At 33.5% G+C, this 27168-nt stretch overlaps 1 protein-coding gene across 1 annotated transcript in view; it reads right to left on the bottom strand.

The window, feature by feature from the left end:
- fng (Fringe glycosyltransferase) overlaps positions 1-27168 on the bottom strand; it is a 114407-nt gene that overhangs the window by 75448 nt on the left and 11791 nt on the right. Inside the window, exon 2 of the mRNA XM_075305015.1 lies at positions 7225-7707. Coding sequence (XP_075161130.1) covers positions 7225-7707 — 483 coding nt within the window. The remainder of the gene's footprint in view (positions 1-7224; positions 7708-27168) is intronic.

The raw sequence follows: 27168 nt of genomic DNA, 5'->3' as shown, positions 1-27168 counted from the left end.
TCAAATATGAGCTTAAAATGTTAGCTGGTTTGGCTCTGTAGAGGGAATCTTTTTTGATTTCTGTCAAATATTTGCCCTGTGTGACCATAGCATAAGTACTCCACACACAAGGACTTGGTCGTATTCAAAACACCAGCAGCAGCATGTCACCCCAAAACCACCACCATGTGTAGACAAAATGACAAAATTAAATGAAATTGAAACTATTTCATGAATGAATGACAATATTAATAAAATAAATAAAAAACGAAACTGAAAGAAAGAACTAAGAAATAAAATTTTGTTAAAGTCAGACGATGATAGCTAAGTATCATCCGCCATGAAAAAAAGGGGGAAACAGAACAAATATTGACAAACCCTTAAGAATGTTCTATCATTGATCACACGATGATGTTCGTATATGGCATAATGCAGATGTTGAGTACATGCATGTTTACCCAGAGTAGTAGAACAGATTATTCCAGCATGAAGATGATGTTGGCTTAACTTATCGACTTTTTATTGGGGATGAATTGAATTAAAATTTATGACTATACCCTAGAAACAAAAACAAGAAACCATGCTAAAAGTGTGGGAAATATCTTAGTGTCTTGTGAACTCTAAGAAAATTTGTTTGTTTTGCTTCCGTTTAATTAAGATATTCTGTGATAGTGGCGGGCGGGAGCGATGATTCAGTGACCTGAAATATTTTGATGGCATCTCTTACCGAAGAGTAGTAATAATTTATTGATTTCGGTATTATTTTGGGCACAAACTTAATCCAAGCAATTTATCTTTTAGGGACAATTTTATATGAATATGAAATAAGTCAACAAGGTTGGCATCTGAATGGTGAGAATATAAATAAAATGGACGAGGGTTTTTAAATATAAATTTAATGTTAGAAAATTAATGGGGGTCAACTGTATGATGTTTTACTTAAGCCCCATAATTTATTCTCAAAATAACTTTGCAAACTGTAAAGAGTCATATGAATTCAATATGAGACAGAGAGGTAAGGTAAACTTTCTATAAATTGTTTCTACAATGTATTTTTCTAGCAAATTTCTTTAGAAAATTTTGCCAAAATTTTATTTCTAGCGAAAATTTCTTCTAAATTTCATTTCTAGAAATTTTCCCAAAATTTTATTAATATAGAAATTTTCTCAAAATTTTGTTTCTATAGAAATTTTATCAAAATTTTAAATTCTATTGAAAATTTTATAAAAATTCTACAGAAAATTTCTTCGAAATTTTAATTCTGTACACGGATGAAAAAGACTGTTTTTCATATGTTTGGCTATAAACATTATATGTTTGTAACACAAATTTTTAAACACAATATTTTTGAGTGCAAGCATATAATGTTCATAAACTAGCATAACATGTTTGGGACATATATGTTAATATGTTAGAACATATTATGTTTGGGACATAAAATGTTTGTAAATATAATATGCTTGGATGCAAACATATATTAATTTAGAAATAGCCTATAAACATATATGTGTTTAGTAGCTTGGAGCGCTATTTAACAGGGAGCGATATTGAATTAAGTTGGTGGTTGTTGCTTGTTATAACAAAATTAACATTTTATTTTTCCTTGAGCAATTGATCAGCTACTTCTTTGATCCTTACAAACTGTGTTGTCCGCTCTTCGAATCCCCGTCCGGCAAAAGGTAAAATTAAAATAAAAAAAATTATAAAATTGAATAATTTCTTCTACAATGTTTGTATTACAGAAAAAGATGCTAAGAACTAAAAAATCTCGTGGAAGTGAGAAGGATGTCGGGGAATATACAATTGGGCAGATACAAAATTTTGAGCATTCAGGTCGAAAACCTATGTTGTTAGCACCTATATTACCTGTTTATTTTCATAATTCATTATGATTGTAAATATATAAATAAATAAATAAAATTTTGAGCACAATATTGTTTGGGAGATTTTTTTTAAGCATATAATATTTTTGGGTGCAAAATGCTTCCAAACATATTATATGTTCACATAATAACATATTGTTTTTTGGAAGACAACATTATTGAATTTGGATGCAAAAATACAAAATGTTTGGAACTTAGACTACCCAAACATATATTGTTTAGACCAATATGCTTTCAAACATATTATATATTGGTAGAGATCAAACATATAAATGTTTGGGCAATACCCAAAAATGTATATGCTTGAATCAAAATATGTTTGGGAGTATATGTTACAGAAGCGATTTTTTGTGAGGGTGTAGAAATTTTGTCGAAATTTTATTTCTATAGAAGATTTTTAGTAAAATTTTATTTCTATAGAAAATGTTGTCAAAATTTTATTTCTAACGAAATTTTGTCAACATTTTATTTCTATCGATATGTTGTCAAAATTTTATTTGTAAATTTTGTAAAAACTTTATTTCTATAGAAAATTTTGTAAGAACTTTATTTCTATAGAAAAAATTTTTAATGAAATTTTCTTTGTGTGTATATATTTTTAAGCCGCCAATTTCTATAGAAATAAAAATTTTATTTCTATAGAAAATGTTGTCAAAATTTTATTTCTATAGAAAATATTGTCAAAATTTTATTTCTATAGAAAATTTTGTTAAAATTTTATTTCTATAGATTATTTTGTAAAAAAAATTATTTCTAACGAAATTTTGTCAAAATTTTATTTCTATAGAAAATTTAGTAAAAACTTTATTTCTATAGAAAATGTTGTCAAAATTTTATTTCTACACCCTCAAAAAAATCGCTTCTGTAACATATGCTCCAAACACATTTTGCTTCAAGCATATATATTTTCAGGATTGGTCCAAACAAAATATTGTTTGTATTGTTAAAACATATTATGTTTCACCTCAGGCATACACTGGTAGAAAAAAATTTTAATGAAATTATCTTTGTGTGTATATATTTTTAAGGCGCCAATTGGTTACTTCCATTCTTTTACTTGCGTCATATTCTCTAGGTATCTCTTTTTAACACATACACAGTCTCACACAAGTTTACATACGGTTAAATAATTTATATTTTTTTTAAATAAGAAAATTTAAAAAAATATGCATATATTTCCTTTAGTTTTAGTAAATTAATTTGAAAAACAAAATATTGGTCAATTTTCAAGAAGATTTTTTTTTTTTGGTGTGGGTTATAAAGAACAACAACCCAGCAAAACTTTTTTGGAAGTTCTTCCAATGGCACAACTTTAAAAGCACTTCCAGAAGATGCACTCCCAATAATGTTCTTTATTTTAACTACTCAGGAAGTTCTTTTAATTCAGTTTTTTATAACTTTGTTTTTTCATACTTTTAATGGATAGTTTTAATTTTTTTTGTTTCAATTAGGTTAAAAACAGAGTAAGAATTCATAAAATGGTACAAATCATTTAAATTTTGTCGACAAAAATGCTAAATCCAATCTGTAAAAATTGTGAATTTTTGAAAATATTTGAGGTCAAACGTTTCCGACAAGCGTTAGAATCTATTACAAATTATAAAAATTATTTTTTGGACAAAATATCACAGAATTTTTAAATTTACATCCAAAACATTGAATTCGGATCACACCCAAAGAAGTGATGCAAATTTAGTGCAACGGCTGTTGATGGAGAACTTCCATCCCATGACAAGCTCATGTTAAATTCATCGCTTCTGCGCCAATTTTGCAGCACTTCCGGATATAAAATGAACATTTTCATTACTTTTTTGGTGACGCTTTTTTTGCTGGGAAGGTAAAAAACTGAAGGGTATGTAAACTTCTGTGAGACTGTGTATATGCTTATAGGCTATTTCCAAATTAATATATGTTTTGCATCTAAGCATATTATATTTACAAACATTTTATGTCCCAAACATAATATGTCCCAAATATGTTATGCTAATTTATGAACATTATATGCTTGCACTTAAAATATTGTGTTAGAAAAATTGAGTTCCAAACATATAATTTTTACACCCAAACATATGAAAAACAGTCTTTTTCGTCCGTGTAGAAAATGTGGTCAGAATTTTATTTCTATAGAAAATTTTAACAAATTTTATTTCCATAGAAAATATTGCCAAAATTTTATTTCTATAGAAATTTTAAATTTTGATTTATATAGAAACATTTTGTCAAAATTTTATTCCATATTTGTTGTTTCGATCTCAGCTTTAAAACCATTGCGTTGACTAAACTACAAGAGTAGCTTAACCAACAGAGGAAAATAATGTTTGTCAAATTTATTTGGACAAAGCCGTATAGACTGAAAGATGGTTGGATGGACGCAAGTTTCGGAATTACCACATTCCTCATCAGCATCCTTTACTTGCAGCAAAACTATCAACCAATTATCAGAATAAATTCGGGTACCCAAAGTGAAGCACACTCGAACCTTCCGAAAAAAAAGGTTTGTGATAGTTGGCCTCTGCCTAACTAAATATTTGTACAAATATATCTCTTTTCCTTTGCCACTGTCAAATCATCGATTTGAGTGCAGTTGGCTGGATTTATTTTGAGCGTGTTTCCTCTTACTTCCTTCGTTTTTGTTTTCTATTGTTGGTTTGTACTTCAATCATATTTGTTGTTTTGATCTCAGCTTTAAAACCATTGCGATGACTAAACTACAAGATTAGCTTAACCAACAACTGCTATTTCTATAGACAATTTTGTCAAAATTTTATTACTCTAGAAAATATTGTCAAAATTTTATTTCCATAGAAAATTTTTTCAAAATTTTATATCTCTAGAAAATATTGTCAAGATTTTACTTCTATAGAAATTTTTCTCAAAATGTTATTTCTATAAAAAATTTTGCCAAAATTTTATTTCTATAGAACATTTTGCCAAAATTTTTAATTCTGTAATTTTCTCAAAATTTTATTTTTAAAGAAAATTTTCTCCAATTTTACTTCTATAGAAAATATTTTCAAAATTTTTAATTCTATCGGAAATATTATCAAAATTTTTTATAAATTTTAACTCTAGAAATTGTTGTCAAAATTTTAACCTAGAGAGAACTTTATATCCAAATTGTTTATCCTATAGAAAAAAGTTGTAAAAAGTTTAAATTTTATAGAAAATTTTGTAATAATTTTTAATTTTATAAAAATCTTTAACAAAATCTTTCTATTGAATTTTATTTTTCCAAAATTTTATTTCTATTGAACATTTTGTCAATTTTTTTTCTATTGAACATTTCGTCAAAATTCCATATAAAGGGTGATACGGTCAAAATTTGGTCAAGGGAAAACGCGTGTAAATCGGTGAAATCGTTTATTTAAAAAATTAAATTAAATTTCTTTTTCAAGTTCAATTAGTATAAAATTCAGGAAAAATATTCAGTTAGGCTTTCGCTTTTCCCAATCCGAATTGCCGGGCCTCACGCTTGACACCTGCCATCAGATTTTCGCCAAAACAGTACGGAACAAACGCGTTTCTTCAGGAAAGGCAGCAGACGTTTATTCAAACACTCTTTCACGTAAATTTCTTGGTTGACAGTCCCGGAAGCTATGAAAATGCTGCTTTTCAAGCCACAGGTAAAGATGGCTTGCCAAACCAGATATTTTATAGCGAACTTTGACAGTTTTATGTGCTTGAAAATATCTGCTACCTTTCCTCTTCCTTTTGCCGTATAAAATTCCTGTCCCGGAAGCTGTTTGTAGTCGGCTTTGACGTAGGTTAGGTTAGGTTATGTGGCAGCCCGATGTATCAGGCTCACTTAGACTATTCAGTCCATTGTGATACCACAGTGGTGAACTTCTCTCTTATCACTGAGTGCTGCCCGATTCCATGTTAAGCTCAATGACAAGGGACCTCCTTTTTATAGCCGAGTCCGAACGGCGTTCCACATTCCAGTGAAACCACTTAGAGAAGCTTTGAAACCCTCAGAAATGTCACCAGCATTACTGAGGTGGGATAATCCACCGCTGAAAAACTTTTTGGTGTTCGGTCGTAGCAGGAATCGAACCCACGACCTTGTGTATGCAAGGCGGGCATGCTAACCATTGCACCACGGTGGCTCCCGGCTTTGACGTAGGTCACGTCGTCCATTACCACGCAGTCAAACTTCGTCAGTATCGTCGTGTACAGCCTCCGGGATCGCGCTTTGGCCGTCGTATTTTGTTTATCATCGCGATTTGGAGTCACTACCTTCTTGTAAGTCGATAGTCCGGCTCGTTTTTTGGCTCGATGCACGGTTGTAGACGATACACCCAGCTTATTTGCGGCATCTCGGAGAGAGAGGTTAGGGTTTCGCTTCAAACTACCGTCAACTCTCTTTGTCGTCTCAACGGCTTCCGGTTTTCGATTTCCCCCCGATCCATTCTTCCTGGCTGTCGACAAACGTTCCCCAAACACTTTAATTACATTTGTAACGGTTGATTTGGCAACTTTTGGCGATTTTGACAGCTTTGCGTGCGAGTAGCTCGGATTTTCGCGATGCGCGAGCAAAATTTTGATACGCTGCTCTTCTTGCTTGGACGGCATTTTGACAACTGAAGAGTGAATTCCAAAATCAAAATAGGATCAACATTCTACACACACACACACCTTCAAAATGAGGGGTGTACAGGTTTTTTAAATGCAAAATTGAAAGAAATACGTCAAGTTTATATTGACCAAATTTTGACCGTATTACCCTTTATCTATAGAAATTTTTTGTCAAAATATTATTTCTATAGAAATTTTTTGTCAAAATTTTATTTCTATAGTAAATTTAGTCAAATTTTAGTTCTATAGAAAATATTGTCAAAATTTTATGTCCATAGAAAATGTTGTCAAAATTTTATATCTCTAAAAAATATTGTCAAAAATTTACTTCTATAGATAATTTTATCAAAATTTTGTTTCTGTAGAAAATTTATTTTTTTTTTTAATTCTCTAGAAAATTTTATCAAAATTTTTAATCCTATAGACAATTTGATCACAATTTTTAATTCTACAGAAAATTTGTTCGAAATTTTATTACTGTAAAAATTTTGTCAAAATTTTATTTTTATCGAAGATTTTGCTAAAATGTTATGTCTGTAGAAAACTTCGTCAAAATTTTATTTCTATAGAAAAATTGTTAAAAATTTTATTTCTATAGAAAATTTTGTCAAAACTTGTTTTCTATAGAAAATTTGTCAGTATTTTATATCTACAGAAAATTTTGTCAACATTTTGAAATGTATGGGTATTTTAAAATCGGCCCTCCCTTGTATATACTTATTTTTTTTTTTTGGACTTAAAAAAATTTAAAATAAATTAATATACAGATTTTTCTTTTCAGTCTTACCTGATCTTTGGCTAATTGAAACCAAGTCTTTACAATCATGGCCAATCGACTGTCATGATAGCTTTTTGTTGTTTTGACACTGATGAATATGTCATCTAATTCTGTTGTGGGAGGCTTTGGTGTACCCGTCACCGAACGCTGTGACAAATCATGCATCAGATGCTTATTTCTCAAATAATGAACAGATGCCGTTGGCCTCTCCACCGGCAGTTCAATGTCCGAGAAATTGAAACTATGAAAATCTTTGCGTATTATCACTGTTGTTGGTTGTATGACCGAAGTGTGTACAGGATTCGAAAGAATTTCCCCGGTTCGGCGGGAATGTGAGGATAATGGAGATAATTGTGCTACAGGATCTGAATTTGATGATGCTGCCAGCAATGGTGTATTTGTACTAGAGGTATCATATTGCAACAATTTCAAATGATGTGTTTGAACTTCATTTATTTTACTGAGATATTTTTGTGATGGATTTTGAGATATCTGAAAATAAAACAAACAAAAATTGAAAAATATGATATAAAACATTTGAAATAAGCTTAACCGATCCCAGACATATTTAGCTTTTAAAACCCCATGCAAAGCGAGAAACATCATTTACTCATAAACAAAACAATCCGTAGCAATAGGGGGTCGAACCGCATGTAATTCATGGCATATAGCTCAGTGGATGCACTTAACACATTATCACATTCGTACATATGAAACAGATTCACATGTTTTGAAAAGCATTCGTTTGATAGGGGGATAAGAAGAGGTAATACAAGTTGCTATAGTGAAATAGAGGGGCCACCTTTTTCGTGGCAAATAGGGGAAGTATTCTTTATGGAAAAGCAAAGGAAATGCAAGGAAAAATTTTTTTTACAAAGAACAAAGGAAATTAATGCTTATGTTCTTACCAATATGTTCTTACATTATTAGTATCAGATAGTGTATAAATGTAGATCATTTTAAAACCTATAAATTTTTGCCATATATATCTATATATACTAATCGAGTCACAAGCACACCCTCAAACAATCTTGCATTGGTTGTCTGTCCTATATGTTTAATTGTTTTTTGTACGATAGAGGTCGCTGTCTGTTAAAATTTTTTTAAAGAATACCTCACATCGAAAGGCCGTTTTTTAAAACTTTGCAAAAGTCGAAAACTCAATCCTTTTATTAAGTCAAAAAAATTTTTTTTTTAATTTTGGTAAGTCAAACTGTAGAAATATTGATTTTTCCAAATTAAAAAAAAAAAAACAAAAAAATCGAACAATGGATTTTGAAAAATCAAAATTTAGAAAAAAAATCGTTTTTTAGTTTTGGTTAATTTTAAAAAGTCAAATGTTAAAAAAGTCGATAAGTAAACTTTCTCGTAAAGTAGAAAAGTCATAGCGTCGAAAACATTTTAAAATTTTATTAAATAGTCAAAACGAAAAAAATATGACATTTTTATACCCTGCTCCACACTGTGGAACAGGGTATTATAAGTTAGTGCATATGTTTGCAACACCCAGAAGGAGACGAGATAGACACATGGTGTCTTTGGCAAAAATGCTCAGGGTGGGTTCCTGAGTCGATATAGCCATGTCCGTCTGTCCGTCTGTCCGTCTGTCCGTGAACACATTTTTGTAATCAAAGTCTAGGTCGCAGTTTTAGTCCAATCGACTTCAAATTTGGCAAAAGTATGTGTTTTGGCTCAGAATAGATCCCTATTGATTTTGGAAGAAATCGGTTCAGATTTAGATATAGCTCCCATATATATATTTCGCCCGATATGGACTTATATGGCCCCAGAAGCCAGAGTTTTACCCTAATTTGCTTAAAATTTTGCACAAGAAAAACAATTAGTACTATAGTCAAGTGTGCCAAATTTTATTGAAATCGGTTCAGATTTAGATATAGCTCCCATATATATCTTTCGCCCGATATGGACTAATATGGTCCTAAAAGCTAAAGTTTTGACCCAATTTGGTTGAAATTTTGCACAGGGAGTAGATTTAGCATTCTAGCTATGCGTGCCAAATTTCATTGAAATCGGTTCAGATTTATATATAGCTCCCATATATAGCTTTCGCCCGATTTACACTCATATGACCACAGAGGCCAATTTTTTGTTCCGATTTAGTTGAAATTTTGCACAGGGAGTAGAATTAACATTGTAGCTATGTGTGCCAAATTTGATTGAAATCGGTTCAGATTTAGATATAGCTCCAATATATATTTTTCGCCCGATATGGACTTATATGGCCCAGAAGCCTGAGTTTTGGCCCAATTTGGTTGAAATTTTGCACAGGGAGTAGATTTAGCATTCTAGCTATGCGTGCCAAATTTGGTTGAAATCGGTTAAGATTTAGATATAGCTCCCATATATATGTTTTTCTGATTTCCCATATATATGTTTTTCTGAAATGGTCAAAATACCAACATGTTCCTTGTAAAATCGCCACTGCTTAGTCGAAAAGTTGTAAAACTCACTCTTATTTTCCTAAACTTGTAATACATATATATCGAGCGATAAATCATAAATAAACTTTTGCGAAGTTTCCTTAAAATTGCTTCAGATTTTAATGTTTCCCATATTTTTTTTACTAAAATTGTGTTCCACCCTAGTGCATTAGCCAACTTAAATTTTGAGTCTATAGATTTTGTAAAAGTCTATCAAATTCTGTCCAAATCAAGTGATATTTAAATGTATGTATTTGGGGCGAACCTTTATATAGCACCCAACACATTTGACGGATGTGATATGGTATCGAAAATTTAGATCTAAAAAGTGGTGCAGGGTATAATATAGTCGGTCCCGCCCGACTTTAGACTTTCCTTACTTGTTAATTTTTGAAAAAGTGAAAAGGTCGAACCCGACTCCTTTAAATTTAAACAAGTAATGAAAGTCTAAAGTCGGGCGGGGCAACTATATTATAGCCTGCACCACTTTGTAGATCCACATTTTCGATACCATATCACATCCGTCAAATGTGTTGGGGGCTATATATAAAGGTTTGTCCCAAATACATACATTTAAATATCACTCGATCTGGACAGAATTTGATAGACTTCTACAAAATCTATAGACTCAAAATTTAAGTTGGCTAATGCACTAGGGTGGAACACAATTTTAGTAAAAAGAAATATGGGAAACATTTAAATCTGAAGCAATTTTAAGGAAACTTCGCAAAAGTTTATTTACGATTTATCGCTCGATATATATGTATTAGAAGTTTAGGAAAATTAGAGTCATTTTTACAACTTTTCGACTAAGCAGTGGCGATTTTACAAGGTATTTTGACCATTTTTGTCGAAATCAGAAAAACATATATATGGGAGCTATATCTAAATCTGAACCGATTTCAACCAAACACGCATAGCTACAATGCTAATTCTACTCCCTGTGCAAAATTTCAACTAAATTGGCCTCTGTGGTCATATGAGTGTAAATCGGGCGAAAGCTATATATGGGAGCTATAACTAAATCTGAACCGATTTTAACCAAATTTGGCACGCATAGCTATAATGCTAATTCTACTCCCTGTACAAAATTTCAATTAAATCGGAGTAAAAGATTGACCACTGTGGTCATATGAGTGTAAATCAGGCGAACGATATATATGGAAGCTATATCTAAATCTGAACTGGTTTCTTCCAAAATCAATAGGGTTCTATTCTGACCCAAAACAGAAACTTATGCCAAATTTGAAGTCGATTGGACTAAAACTGCGACCTAGACTTTGATCATAAAAATGTGTTTACAGACAGACGGACGGACAGACGGACATGGCTAGATCGACTCATGGACCCACCCTGAGCATTACTGCCAAAGACACCATGTGTTTATAATACCCTGTTCCACAGTGTGGCGCAGGTTATAAAATAAGGCGAAAGTTCGAAAAGTTGAGCAATCGACTTCTCCAAAATTGAAATAGTCGCAAACTCGTTTTTTTTTCAAATTTGGTTTGAAAATAGTCTGAAGTAGGCTACTATTTTAAATTTCAAAAACTCGACTATTGCCAAATATTCGAGAGGTAAAACAATCGACTTGTCCAAATTTTGAATCTTGAAAATCAAAAGATCATCTTGTAAAATAAAAAAAAACATGAGTGACAACTTTTTGAATATTAACAAGTATATATGACCGTAAATTCGCCCTGGCGGAATCTTATATACCCTCCACCATGGATTGCTAGAAACTTCTACGAAAGACTGTCATCCATAATCGAATTACTGTGGTTGTGGTATCGTTAAACTTCTTAACATCGTTTTCTAAATTGTGCGTTAGTCCATACGTGGTATATATGTATTAGACAAAAAAGGTATGTGTAGGTAAGTCTACAAATAATTACGAATCGATATGGACTTTTGCACGGTACGTAGAGAGCCAGAATTGAAAAATGGGGGTCGCTTATATGGAGGCTATATACAATTATGAACTTGATATGGACCAATTTTTGTGTGATTGGGGATCGATTTATCTGAGGGCTATATATATTAACTATAGACCGATATGGACCTAGTTAGGCATGGTTGTTAACGGCCATATACTAGCACAATGTACCAAATTTCAACAGACTCGGATGAAATTTGCTCCTCCAAGAGGCTCTAAAACCAAATCTCGGGATCGGTTTTTATGGGAGCTGGTCTTGGGGTAAATCCTGCAAAGACAGAAATAGTCATGTACTGCAAAGATCGCAAAACTCCCATGGTTAGGCTCATTTCCTTAGGGGGTATTGAAATTCCCTTTAGGGAGTGTGCAAAATACCTTGGCGTTATTTTGGACAGGAAGCTGAACTTTAAGCTTAATATTGAAGAAAGGGCGAGGAAAGCAACGGTAGCTTTATACTCGTGCAAAAAGGCAATAGGGAAAAAGTGGGGACTAAAACCAAAAATTGTACATTGGCTATACACGGCAGTGGTTAGACCTGTAATGCTATATGGTGTTGTAGTCTGGTGGCCGGCACTTCACCAGCCGACAAGTTTAGACAAAGTTCAGCGTATGGCGTGCTTGTGTATCTCAGGTGCTTCAGCAAGACAGGAACAAACTCCCTTAATGTCATACTGCATCTATTGCCTTTAGACATTTTGGCCAAACAGTCAGCTGCAACAACGGCTGTGCGGTTGCGCGAGCTATCGCTGTGGTCGGAAAAAGTTACGGTCACAGTTCGGTCCTCAAAATAATGCCAGATGTGCCTAACGTAGTGGATTACACTTTGGCGAGTCCACTTTTCGACAAAAAGTTTGAGACTCTAATTCCCAACAGTGATGCGTGGTGTACACGGACACCGGGGAATAAAAGATATATAGATTTCTACACTGATGGCTCCAAATTGGATGGCCAAGTGGGTTTCGGAGTATATTCTAAAGATCTGGAACTTCGAATAGCGAAAAGATTACCTGATCACTGTAGTGTTTTTCAGGCTGAAATATTAGCAATAAGAGAAGTGGTGAATTGGCTGAGAAGTAATGCTCCAAGCAATATTGGCATTAATATATACTCAGACAGTCAACCTCTTGTGTGAGTGTCCTGCATTTTGTGTAAGGCGTAAGCAAATTTTAGGGGCATATAGCTTCAGATTACTAGCGGACCTGGAAAACGTTAACTTAAGCAGTCTGCTCATGTTTTTGGAACAATCTGGTTGTTTCAACAGAAGAAAATAATCGAGAAGGTTCAACGGTTAAAACTAGAAGTGCCCATATGTAATAGGTACTTTTAGTTAATGTGGTATCACAATGGACTGAATAGTTTAAGTGAGCCTGAATCTTAATCGGGCTGCCACTTTAACCTAACCTAACCTAACCTATGGGAGCTATATATGATTATAGACTGATATGGACCACTTTTGGCATGGTTGTTAAATATCATATACTACCACCACGTACCAAAATTTCAACCAGATCGGATGAATTTTGCTTCTCCAAAAGACCAAATCTGGGGATCGGTTTATATGGGGGCTATATATAATTATGGCCCGATTTCGATTTCGACAAATTGCATGAGTGTTGGAGGCCATATATTAACACCACGTACCAAATTTCAACGTAATCAGATGAATTTTGGTCTTCCAAGAGGCTTCGGAGTTCAAATCTGGTGATCGGTTTATTTAGGGGCTATATATAATTATGGACCGATGTGGACCAATTTTTGCACGGTCATTACATACCATATACTAACACCATGTACCAAATTTCAGTCGGATCGGATGAAATTTTCTTCTCTTATAGGGTCAGCAAACCAAATCGGGGGATCGGTTTATATGGGGGCTATATATAATTATAGACCGATGTGGACTAATTTTTGCATGGTTGTTAGAGACCATATACTAACACCATGAACCAAATTTCAGCCTGATCGGATGAAATTTGCTTCTCTTAGAGGCTCCGCAACCCAAATCTGGGGATCGGTTAATATTGGGGGCTATATATAATTATGGACCGATGTGGACCAATTTTTGCATGATTGTTAGAGACCATATACTAACACCATGTACCAAATTTCAGCCGGATCGGATGAAATTTGCTTCCCTTAGTAGATCCTCAAGCCAAATTTGGGGGCCGTTTATATTTGGGGGCTATACATAAACGTGGATCGATATGGCCCATTTGCAATACCATCCGACCTACATCAATAACAACTAGTTGTGCCAAGTTTCAAGTCGATAGCTTGTTTCGTTCGGAAGTTAGCGGGATTTCAACAGACGGACGGACGGATCGACTCAGAATTTCACCACGACCCGGAATATATACACGCAAAAAAATAATTCTTTCCTCCCAAACGAAATTTTAGACAAACAAAGTTCGTTTCTCATTTGCTTTTCGCTGTAAGGAAGTGTATTTGGAAGAAAAGTATATACTTTTTGTGATAAACGTTTATTCTTTTCCAGGATGTAAAAACCATTTCATAAAGACTAACTCAAAAAAATTTTTTTCTGGCTAATTGCATTTTCCCTCACATCTTTCTCACTTCCACGAAGATTTTTAGTTCTTTGCACCTTTTTCTGTAATACAAACAATGTAGAAGAAATTATACGATTTTATAAATTTTTAAAATTTGTTTACCTTTCGCCTGGACGGAGAATCGAACCGCGGACCATGCACATTGTAAGCCAACACACTAACCACTGAGCTATGTACCTGTTATGGTCATCAATAGATAAATATCCATATAAGTTATATTTATATAGCATAGCTTGCGGCGCCCACGAACCGAATAAACAAAGTTTATTTAACAGAAACAAACATTTAGTTTGGCACCGTGGAGCAGTGGTTGCTACGTCTGACTCTCATGCCAAGGGTCGTGGGTTCGATCCCTGCTTCGACCAAAGTTTTTTTTTTTTTTTTTTTTACATACATTCTACATATGTTCGGAAGATTCCGAAAAAAATTTTCAACATTACATTGTACTATATTAAATTCTGAACTGTAAAATGTGTTTTATTAAAGACCAAAAGTCAGAAAAGAACAGTGTTTGATATAAACGAAATGGACTCTGTTGTTGTTTCAAAAATAATTTTTTTTATTGAAAAAATAAAAACTTTGTAACAAACGAATTTTTTTGGTGATAAAAGTTTAAAATTTTCGAAGCAATTCAAAAAACTCTAACAAAAGAAAAACGTTTTCGGTACACGTTTTCCAAACGTTTTTTTCTTTGCGTGTATACTTTATGGGGTCTTAGAACAATATTTCGATGTGTTACAAACAGAATGACAAAGTTAATATACCCCCATCCTATGGTGAAGGGTATAACAATTATTGAATCCACGATTTTCATGATTGAAATCAAAAAAAAAAAAATTTTTTTTTGTGTGTATTGTCACATTCTACTTCCGCTTCCGTTTGATGCTTCTTCTTAGGATATGTAATTCACTTAACTTTGTTATATGTTTTTCAATGATTTTCTTGTTTTAGTTTTTATGAAAATGTGAACTAACAAGACTCTAAATTAAAAATCATAAAAAAACGATTTCGTTCATAGCGAAGCAAAAAACAACCAAATTAACTTTGATTTAACAACGAGCTCTTAAAAATTGTTCTCTCATTACATTTTGCCATTTCAGATGTTTTTTCATTGTAGTTTTTTTTTATGATGCGAGTTACCTTAATTAAGTAGTTTTCTTATATTGCCCGAAATGTTAAAGTGATGGCTATGGTGATAGTCGGGGATCCCTTCCAGTCTGTTATGGTGTGGTCCTATTTTATTCAGTAGCTCTAGATTTTGATATAAACTATGACTTTTTTATGTCCACTGTCTGGGGTCTTATCTCTGTTGCCTGCTTTTTTTGATTGTTTTTATATCTCTAAAACCTTTTTTCCTCATTGTATTTTTCTTTCACAATGTCTTGGCACAAAAGAAAAGAACCGGCATAGAAACCTAACCGTCTGCAATATCACGCGTGACCTGTGCTCTTATTTTCCTTTTAATATACGGGTTTAAATTTGGAGTGAGTGAACCAACCAGCCAATGTACAAATGAATATACAAGCTACAGGCCCCACTTTTTGTGAAGGGGGTCGGAGATGGTTGACTATATATACAACATTTTACGTTTACGGCCATCACAAATTTCCAGGGAAAAACCTATAAACAAACAAACCAACCAACGAACCAGGCAAAGCAACCTTAGAGAAGTACTACTACTACCATTCACCCCATACCATACAATGTACAATGACAATGTCATCAAGACTACAAGGGGACATTGAAGAACTACAAAACGAACGAGTGAACACATTCTACATAAAAATAATGACATTCTTGGTAGTTGGAGATGTTGTGACAAAGAAGCGCTCACCAACAACAAATGGAACAAGAAGTGGCGACAGCAGCGACAAACAAGTCAGACATTAACAATAATTGAATCGATATAAAAATGTTCCAAAGGGACCGAATATCAAATTGTCCAAAAAACAAGGGAGATGGTGGAGGTACATAGCTCTCTGGAAGAGAGAGAGAGAAAAAAACAAGACGATATCCTGAAATCTAGAAATTTCAATTGACACATTTGCATTGCAGTTGGAAAAGTGAAAACAAAGTTAAGTGATTGCACAATTTCATAGAAACAATGATGTTTAGATGGTTATTTTGCAACGTTATGGGAATCGGAAAATTATATTTCATACACTGAAAAAAAAAACCTAAATTTTAAGATGAGCAACTTGCACAATGTTAGGGACAAATTTCTTTAAAATATTGAAATTTTATATAAAATAAAGTTTATAGCCTTTCAATTTTTTTTATTAAATTTATTTTTTTTTTTTATTAAATTTAGGATACAAATTTGCAAATTTTGGAAATTTGCGTTCCTCCGTTAAAGTCGTATATCTTTGAAGTAAGCCAAATTTTCCATAAAGTACAGAAAAAACATTTTTGAGTTAAAACGCTTTAAATATAGGCTAAGACTTATTTTGAGATCTTTGTTTTAAAGTTTCTTCTTTTTTTTTTTGAAATTAAGAAATCATTTTTTTTACTTTGAAGTATCTTTTATAATTTGGAAACTACACAGAAAAATCAGTGAACCCACCAAGAAGAAATATTTTGGTTAATTTTACAAAATTTCGATTATTTTTAGAAAAAAAAAATTATTTTGTATTAGACATAATTATTATTTTTTTCACTTGTTAAAGAAAATTTTATAGTTTGAAGAAAAAAAGTTGAAGTTCAAAATTGCAAGAAGGTCTTTAGTACCATATGAAGTTCAAGATGGGCGTATTATTTGTCAAATATGCAAAATTTAAGACACGATTTTAGTTAATCGCTATGCTTCATTTGTGTATAATTTTTTCCTCTTATTTAGTTAATTTAATTAATGTATGCAAAAAAAAGTAAGGAAAGTCTAAAGTGGGGCGGGGCCGACTATATTATACCCTGCACCACTTTGTAAATCCACATTTTCGATACTATATCAAATCCGTCAAATGTGTTGGGTGCTATATATAAAGGTTTTTATCCCAAATATATACATTTAAATATCACTCGATTTGGACAGAATTTGATAGACTTCTACAAAATCTATAGACTCAAAATTTATGTCGGCTAATGCACTACACCGAAAAAAAAGTGAACTGTTTTATAGGAAAAATGAACTTCCTCGCACGAAAATTGGACTAAATTTTACTCCACATTTTGAGATTTCCACAAAGCGTTGTTAAAACCAGGAAATTTTAATGCCCTGTTGTATTTTTTAGCTGCAGTTCACCAGAATCAGAAAAACATATATATGGGAGCTAAAGCTAAATCTGAACCGATTTCAACCAAATTTGGTACGCATAGCTACAATGCTAATTCTACTCCCTGTGCAAAATTTCAACTAAATCGGAGTTAAAAATTGGCCTCTGTGGTCATATGAGTGTAAATCGGGCGAAAGCTACATATGGGAGATATATCTAAATCTGAAAGGATTTCAACCAAATTTGGCACGCATAGCTACAATGCAAATTCTACTTCCTGTGCAAAATTTCAACGAAATCGTAGAAAAAGATTGGCCACTGTGTTCATATGAGTGTAAATCGGGCGAACGATATATATGGGAGCTATATCTAAATCTGAACCGATTTCAATAAAATTTGGCACACTTGACTACACTACTAATTGTACTCCTAGTGCAAAATTTCAACCAAATTGGGATAAAACTCTGGCTTCTGGGACCGTATTAGTCCATATCGGATGAAAGATATATATGGGAGCTATATTTAAATCTGAACCGATTTTAATAAAATTTTGCATACTTGACTATAGTACTAATTGTTCTTCTTGTGCAAAATTTTAAGCAAATCACTACTAATTGTACTACTAGTGCAAAATTTCAACCAAATTGGGGTAAAACTCTGGCATCTGGGTCCAATTAAGTGCATATTGGGCGAAATATATATATGGGAGCTATATCTAAATCTGAACCGATTTCTCTCAAAATCAATAGGGCTCTATTCTGACCCTAAACAGGAACTTTTGCCAAATTTGAAGGCGATTCGACTTAAACTGCGACCTAGACTTTGTATCATAAAAATGTGTTCACAGACAGACGGACGGACGGAGAGACGGATATGGCTAGATCGACTCAGGGACCCACCTTGAGCATTATTGCCAAGGACACCATGTGTCTATCTCGTCTCCTTCTGGGTGTTGCAAACATATGCACTAACTGTTCCACAGTGTGGCGCAGGCTATAAAAAGGCATAAAATTATACATAGTTGTTGCTAATTATACCCTGCGCCACACTGTGGAACAGTTAGTGCATATGTTTGCAACACCCAGAAGGAGACGAGATAGACATATGGTGTCTTTGGCAAAAATGCTCAGGGTGGGCTCCTGAGTCGATATAGCCATGTCCGTCTGTCCGTGAACACATTTTTGTAATCAAAGTGTAGATCGCAGTTTTAGTCCAATCGACTTCAAATTTGGCACAAGTACGTGTTTTGGCTAAGAATAGATCCCTATTGATTTTGGAAGAAATCGGTTCAGATTTAGATATAGCTCCCATATATATATTTCGCCCGATATGGACTTATATGGCCCCAGAAGCCAGAGTTTTACCCTAATTTGCTTAAAATTTTGCACAAGAAGACCAATTAGTACTATAGCCAAGTGTGCAAAATTTTATTGAAATCGGTTCAGATTTAGATATAGCTCCCATATATATCTTTCGCCCGATATGGACTAATACGGTCCCAGAAGCTAGAGTTGTACCCCAATTTGGTTGATATTTTGCACTAGGAGTACAATTAGTAGTGTAGTCAAGTGTGCCAAATTTTATTGAAATCGGTTCAGATTTAGATATAGCTCCCATATATATCGTTCACCCGATTTACACTCATATGACCACAGTGGCCAATCTTTTACTCCGATTTAATTGAAATTTTGCACAGGGAGTAGAGTTAGCATTATAGCTATGCGTGCCAAATTTGGTTGAAATCGGTTCAGATTTAGGTGTAGCTCCCATATATAGCTTTCGCCCGATTTACACTCATATGACCACAGAGGCCAATTTTTAACTCCGATTTAGTTGAAATTTTGCACAGGAAGTAGAATTAGCATTGTAGCTATGCGTGCCAAATTTGGTTGAAATCGGTTCAGATTTAGATATATCTCCCATATATATCTTTCGCCCGATTTACACTCATACGACCACAGTGGCCAATTTTTAACTCCGATTTAGTTGAAATTTTGCACAGGGAGTAGAATTAGCATTGTAGCTATGCGTGCCAAATTTGGTTGAAATCGGTTCAGATTTAGATATAGCTCCCATATATATCTTTCGCCCGATTTACACTCATACGACCACAGTGGCCAATTTTTAACTCCGATTTAGTTGAAATTTTGCACAGGGAGTAGAATTAGCATCGTTGCTATGCGTGCCAAATTTGGTTGAAATCGGTTCAGATTTAGATATATCTCCCATATATAGCTTTCGCCCGATTTAAACTCATATGACCACAGAGGCCAATTTTTAACTCCGATTTAGTTGAAATTTTGAACCGATAGTAGAATTAGCATTGTTGCTATGTGTGCCAAATTTGGTTAAAATCGGTTCAGATTTAGATATAGCTCCCATATATAGTTTTCGCCCGATTTATACTCATATGACCACAGAGGCCAATTTTTAACTCTGATTTAGTTGAAATGTTGCACAGGGAGTAGAATTAGCATTGTAGCTGTGCGTGCCAAATTTGGTTGAAATCGGTTCCGATTTACATATATATCCCATAACATATTTAGCTTTCGCCCGATTTACACTGATATGACCACAGTGGTCAATTTTTAAAAGTTGTAAAAAATGAGTCTAATTTTCCTAAACTTCTAATACATATATATCGAGCGATTTAAGATTCAGATTTAAATGTTTCCCATATTTTTTTACTAACATTGTGTTCCACCCTAGTGCATTAGCCGACTTAAATTTTGACTCTATAGATTTTGTAGAAGTCTATCAAATTCTGTCCAAATCGAGTGATATTTAAATGTATGTATTTGGGACAAACCTTTATATATAGCCCCCAACACATTTGACGGATGTGATATGGTATCGAAAATTTAGATCTACAAAGTGGTGCAGGGTATAATATAGTCGGTCCCGCCCGACTTTAGACTTTCCTTACTTGTTTTATTATAACTTGATGGGGAATAACCTAAAACAAATTTTCACAAAGTTTGTAATCTTTAAAATGGATTATTATTATTGAAAAGTAACCGTGAAAAAATGACGATTTTAGCGGCTAAACTCGAACTTAATACCCACCTTTAATGGAAAATTTTTTCGGTGTCCCTTTAACAGCTTAAGCCTAGTACTAAGATCATGTTTTCGCACGAAAAACTGTTATACTCCATATAAAAAACGTTTGCGCGGAATAAATGCGAAATCTTTGCTTTGAGCATTTTTTAACACATATTTATATAACCCTGGATTAGGCAGGCATATTATTTCGCATAAATAAGTTAACATCCCTGCGTTTGAGACCCTATTTACGGAGATAGATGAAGATAGTCGTTTTTCGCAGAAACGAACTTAGTACTAAGCATTACTCGGTGTCGGTATTTGAACACCCTAAAGTGAAACCTTTTACATCACATAAGTTATTTCAGTCATAGGGTACCTTTTGTTTTATTGGACTAATTCTTCTCTTGCATGTGTCATAGACTATGTGAAGACAGGAGTTCGTAACTTTTACAATTATGTAAATTCAACACTTAGCTTTTGAATATTTCACACGTACAAATTGATTTGGCTATAATCATAAATCAATCAAGAAATTAGCTATTCGAACATTAAAGCCATTTGTATTTTGATGTCTTATTTGAGCCTCTATTTGGAATTCGTCTATTGCGTTGAGCGTCTTCATTTATTTAACTAAGCGCTAAGCACATAATGATTTTTATTGAATTGAAATTCAAAATCATAACAAACAAAAAAAAAAAACAAGAAGACATAAACTGTCCAATAAAAATTACTGTCAATTGATATCAACACCTTTTGTTTGCTTTACGCATGCGCAAACGGATGATATGGATGGACTTCATTAAGTGGAAAAGAATCAAAACACATTGAAATCAATACGAACTAAATAGACTAGATTGCAATGATTGATCTATGTATACTGGATATTAAATAAAATCTCATGAAGATCCCACAATAAATGCAAACGTGTGTGTTTTCATTGTTGTTGTGCATTTGTTCGTGTAACCAAGAAAACGTTATTGAAAATGGCTATGAGGCTGAATTGTCGCTGGCCCAAGTTTAGTTCGAATTTTCTTTGATCGTATTTACCGTTCTCTGGTCTCTGGCAATGAACTAACCATTGATTTTATGTAACTGATGTTTATGGATTTTTAAAAGGCATTTGTGTTTGGTTTATGGCCCTTTTTTTCTTTTGAATACACAAAGAGGTAACAAATAAACAACAACCAAATAAAATCATATTGGTAATCAAATCCCAGAACTGACATGAGAATGAAGTAAGAAATTAATATACGAGTGTTATTTTTCAGTTATTCATTATTGACTCGGCTTCTTGGGTTATTTGCTTAGCAATCTGTTTGATCTTATCTATGTTTACTTTGAATTCAGTATGAAATGGACCTCCGGGAAAAAATGTTAAGAGCAATATAAAAATGAGAGAGATAGAGATGAACAGGTGCAATACACAAGGTGCATATTATAATTTATCCTTTGGATAAACCTGTTTTACATGGCTAAGGAATGGAGTTTTACTAACAGTTGCATGCAAAACAATAAAATAAACGTTTAAAAAACGGTTGTCGCAAACATCGGGTTTTGTTACAGTTTTTTTATATCTCTTCGAAAAGTTCAAAGTTTTATCAAAAATTTTTTTCTACCAAAAAAATTAGATTATTAGAATGTTTTTATTGTTTTTTTGGCCATTGTTGCCCATATCGGAAAAACCAAATAACATATATGGGAGTTATATCTAAATCTGAAACGATTTCAATCAAATTTGACACGCAAAGTCATAATTATTTCTTTTCCATGTGCAAAATTCCACGTAAATCGGAGTGAAACTGTGGTGCCTATGGTCAATTGGGTGTAAATCGGGCAAAAGATATATATGCGAGCTATATGTCTAAATCTAAATCGATCTTAACCGATTTGGTATGCATAGTAACAATCTGAACTCTACTCCTTGTGCAGTATTTCACGAAAATCGGAGTAAAACTCTGGCTTCTGGGAGCTATGCCTAAATCTGAACCGATGTCAACCAAATTTGACACACTTTAGGACACATCTATGCACCCTCAAAAAAAAATCGCTTCTTTAACATATGTTCCAAACATATTTTGCAGGAAGAACATATATTATTGGATACTTCCAAAACATTAATATGTTTGTTTTATGTGAACATATTATATGTTTGGAAGCATTTTGAGCCCAAAAATATTATATGCTTGGAAGAATTTTTCCCAAAGACGATTGTGCTCATTGCCTAACATACTCGTTATTTTCACTTCCACGAAATATTTTAATTCTTGGTACCTTTTTCTGTAATACAAATAATGTTGAAGGAATTATTCATTTTTATAAATATTTTAAATTTTACCTTTTGCCTGCACGGAGAATCGAACCGAGTCCATACAGTTTGTAAGCCAACACACTATCCACTGGGCTACGTAGCTGTTATGGTCACCAGCAGATAATTATCGTTATAAGTTACATTTATATATCATAGTTTGCAGCGCCCACGAGCCCATGCAAACATAACACTATTTCACAGAAACATACATTTGTTTGCCACGTGGAGCAGTGGCACGCAAAGGGTCGTGGGTTCAATCCCTGCTCCTACCGAAAACTTGTTTTTTTTTTTTAATTTGCACATTTATATTTATACTATATTAAATTTTTATAATGAAACTTCGATTTCATTCAAATTTTTGGCCTTATCATAAAACAGTTTTCCGAAACAACATACAATCGGTTTCACAGAAATTGTTCTCTTTTGATTCTTTCGCTGTGTTATGTTGATATCTTTCGTCAACTCTCCCGGTTTCCATCTCTATACTCTCTCTGTCGCTTTGGATAAAATATCACAACATATGTATGTTTAGTCGAAATTTGTAAATTTATATATGTTTGCATTCACACATATGATTTTTATAAACCATTCATGCCCCAAACATAATATATTCTAACATATTAACATAGATGTCCCAAACATTTAGTGTTAGTTTAGGAACATTACATGTTTGCACTTAAATATATTGTGTTTTAAAATTGTGCCCGAAACACACTTTGATTATACCGGAACATATGAAAAACATATTTTTCTAAGAGTGTGTGTACTACTTCCCAGCAAAAAAAATTTTGAAGTACTTCTAAAGGCACAACTTTAAAAGCACTTCCAAAAATGTCCATCCATAGATGTTCTTTATTTTAACTACTCAGGAAGTTCTTTTAATTAAATTTTTTATAACTCGCTGTTTTCATACTTTTAAAGGGCAATTTTAACATTTGTTGTTTCAAATATGTTAAACACAGGGTAAGGATTAATAAAATGGTATAAATTATTTAAATTTTGTCGAAAAAATTTCTAAATTCATTCTAAAAAAATTGCGAAAATTTGAAAATATTTGAGGTCAAGGGTTTCAGACAACTGTTAGATTGCATTAAAAATCATAAAAATTATTTATTTGTCAAAATACCACAACATTTTTTAATTCACATCCAAAACACTGAATTCGGATCACATTTAAAGAAGTGGTGCATATTCAGTGCAACGGCTGTTGAAATGGTGGACATCCGTCCTACGACAAGCCCACGTTAAATTCATCCCTTCTGCGCCAATTTTGTACCACTTCCGGATCGAAAAAGAACATTTACACTACTTTTTTGGCGACGCTGTTTTTGCTGGGTTGTGCAAAATTTCAAGCAAATCAGGGTAAAACTCTGGCTTCTGGCGCCATATAAGTGCATATCGGACGAAAGATATATATGAGAGCTATGTCTAAATCGGAACCAATTTCTTCCAAAAACAATAAGGTTCTATTCTCACACAAAAAACATACTTGTGCCAATTTTGAAGTCGATTGAACTAAAACTGCGACCTAAACTTTGATCACAAACATGTATTCCCAGCAGGCAGATGGACATGGATAGATCGAGTCAGGGGGCCGGCCGGCCCTGAGCATTATCGCCAAAGACAGCAAGTGTCTATCTCGTCTCCTTCTGGTTGTTCCATATGTGTTAACTTATAATACCCTATTCTACAGTGTTAACTTATAATACCCTATTCTACAGTTTGGCATAGGGTATAAAACAAGTTAGTGCAAAATTTAATCACGATAGCTTCATAATTGAAGGCTGTAACATGATTACAATAAACAGACATATTGGCAGAGAGACATCGTCAGGTCGCCGCCGTGGGTGCAATGGATAGTATGCCCTTTTTGCATACACAGGGTCGTGGATTCAAACCCAGTTTCGAGAAAACACCAAGAAATTTTTATCCCCTCTCAGTAATGCTGGTGACATTTCTGACGGTTTCAAAGCCTCTCTAAGTGATTTACCCGCCGTTCGTGCCAAAAATATTCTACCAAAATTTGAAGAAAATTTTACCAAAAATCTACCAAATTAAAAAACAATATATTATTTTTAAGATTTTTATCGAGTTTTTTGTTGTAATTGTGACAAAAGTTTTATTTTTCTTTGAAAGAATTTTTTTATTATTTTATTTTAGTGCTTTATTTAAGTATTTGCAGAAAAAAAGAAATACAAAATTTTATTTCTAGAGAAAATTAAGTCAACAATTTTTTGTTATACAAAATTTTGGCAATATTTAATTTTTATAGAAAATTTTACCAAATTTTATTTCTATAGAAAATTTTGACAAAACTTAATTTCTATAGAAAATTTTGTCAAAATTTTATTTCTATAGTAAATTTTGCCAAAAAAAATAAAAAAAAAAATCTCAAAAAAAAATTATTTTTATAGAAAATTTTGGCAAAAGTTTATTTCTATGGATAATTTTGGCAAAATTTTATTTCTATGGATAATTAAAGGGTGATACGGTCAAAATTTGGTCAATATAATCTTGACGTATTTCTTTCAATTTTGCATTTAAAAAACCTGAACACCCCTCATTTTGAAGGTGTGTGTGTGTAGAATGTTGCTCCTATTTTGATTTTGGAATTCACTCTTCAGTTGTCAAAATGCCTTCCAAGCAAGAAGAGCAGCGTATTAAAATTTTGCTCGCGCATCGCGAAAATCCGAGCTACACCCACGCAAAGCTGGCAAAATCGCTAAAAGTTGCCAAATCAACCATAACAAATGTAATTAAAGTGTTTGGGGAACGTTTGTCGACACCCAGGAAGTCTGGATCCGGGGAAATCGAAAACCGGAAGCCGCTGAGACGACAAAGAGAGTTGCCGGTAGTTTCAAGCGAAACCCTAACCTCTCTCTCCGATATGCCGCAAATAAGCTGGGTGTATCGTCTACACGCAAAGAAAAGAAACGTTTGGAAAACGTATACCGAAAACGTTTTTCTTTTGTTAGAGTTTTTTGAATTGCTTCGAAAAGTATACACTTTTATCACCAAAAAAATTCGTTTGTTACAAAATGTTTATTTTTTTAATAAAAAAAGTTATTTTTGAACCAACAACACAGTCCATTTCGTTTATATCAAACACTGTTCTTTTCTGACTTTAGGATTTTAATAAGACACATTTTACAGTTCATCTTCCGACCATATCTGGAATATATGTAAAAAAACAAAAAAAAAAAAAATTTGGTCGAAGCAGGGATCGAACCCACGACCCTTGGCATGCAAGTCGGACGTAGCAACCACTGCTCTAAGGTGCCCAACTAAATGTATTTTTCTGTTAAATAAACTTTGTTTAATCGGCTCGTGGGCGCCGCAAGCTATGCTATATAAATATAACTTATATGGGTAATTGTCTATTGATGACAACAACGGCTATATGGCTCAGTGGATAGTGTGTTGGCTTACAAATTGGATGGTCCGCGGTTCGATTCTCCGTCCATGCGAAAGGTAAAAAAAAAAAAAAATTTAAAAATTTATAAAATCGTATAATTTCTTCTACATTGTTTGTGTTACAGAAAAAGGTGCTAAGAACTAAAAAACTTCGTGGAAGTGAGAAAAATGTGAGGGAAAATGCAATTAGCCAGAAAAAAATTTTTTTGAGTTAGTCTTTATGGAATTGTTTTTACATCCTGGAAAAGAATAAACGTTATATACTTTTCTTCCAAATATACTTTTCTTCCAAATACACTTCCTTTCAACGAAAAGCAAATGCGAAACGAACTTTGTTTGTCTAAAATTTCGTTTCGGAGGAAAGAATTATTTTTTTGCGTGTACAACCGTGTATCGAGCCAAAAAACGAGCCGGACTATCGACCTACAAGATGGTCGTGACTCCAAATCGCGATGATAAACAAAATACGACGGCCAAATCGCGATCCCGGAGGCTGTACACGACGATGCTGACGAAGTTTGACTGCGTGGTAATGGACGACGAAACCTACGTCAAAGCCGACTACAAGCAGCTTCCGGCACAGGAGTTTTATACGGCAAAAGGAAGGGGAAAGGTAGCAGATATTTTCAAGCACATAAAACTGGCAAAGTTCGCAAAGAAATATCTGGTTTGGCAAGCCATCAGTACCTGTGGCTTGAAGAGCAGCATTTTCATAGCTTCCGGGACTGTCAACCAAGAAATTTACGTGAAAGAGTGTTTGAATAAACGTCTGCTGCCTTTCCTGAAGAATCACGGTTGTTCCGTACTGTTTTGGCCGGATTTGGCATCTTGCCATTACGGTAAAAAGGCCATGAAGTGGTACGCCGCCAACAACGTGCATGTGGTTCCCAAGGACAAGAACCCTCCCAACACGCCAGATCTCCGCCCAATTGAGAAATACTGGGCTATTGTCAAGCGGAACCTAAAGAAGACCAAAAAAACTGGTAAGGACGAGCAGCAGTTCATGGCAAACTGGCTTTCTGCAGCGAAGAAGGTG

Source organism: Haematobia irritans, chromosome 4, assembly GCF_050003625.1.
Source record: "Haematobia irritans isolate KBUSLIRL chromosome 4, ASM5000362v1, whole genome shotgun sequence".
In the NCBI taxonomy this organism is placed as follows: Eukaryota; Metazoa; Arthropoda; class Insecta; order Diptera; family Muscidae; genus Haematobia; species Haematobia irritans.
Note: the sequence above shows the minus strand (reverse complement) of the source record. Positions and strands in the feature narration are given on the sequence as shown.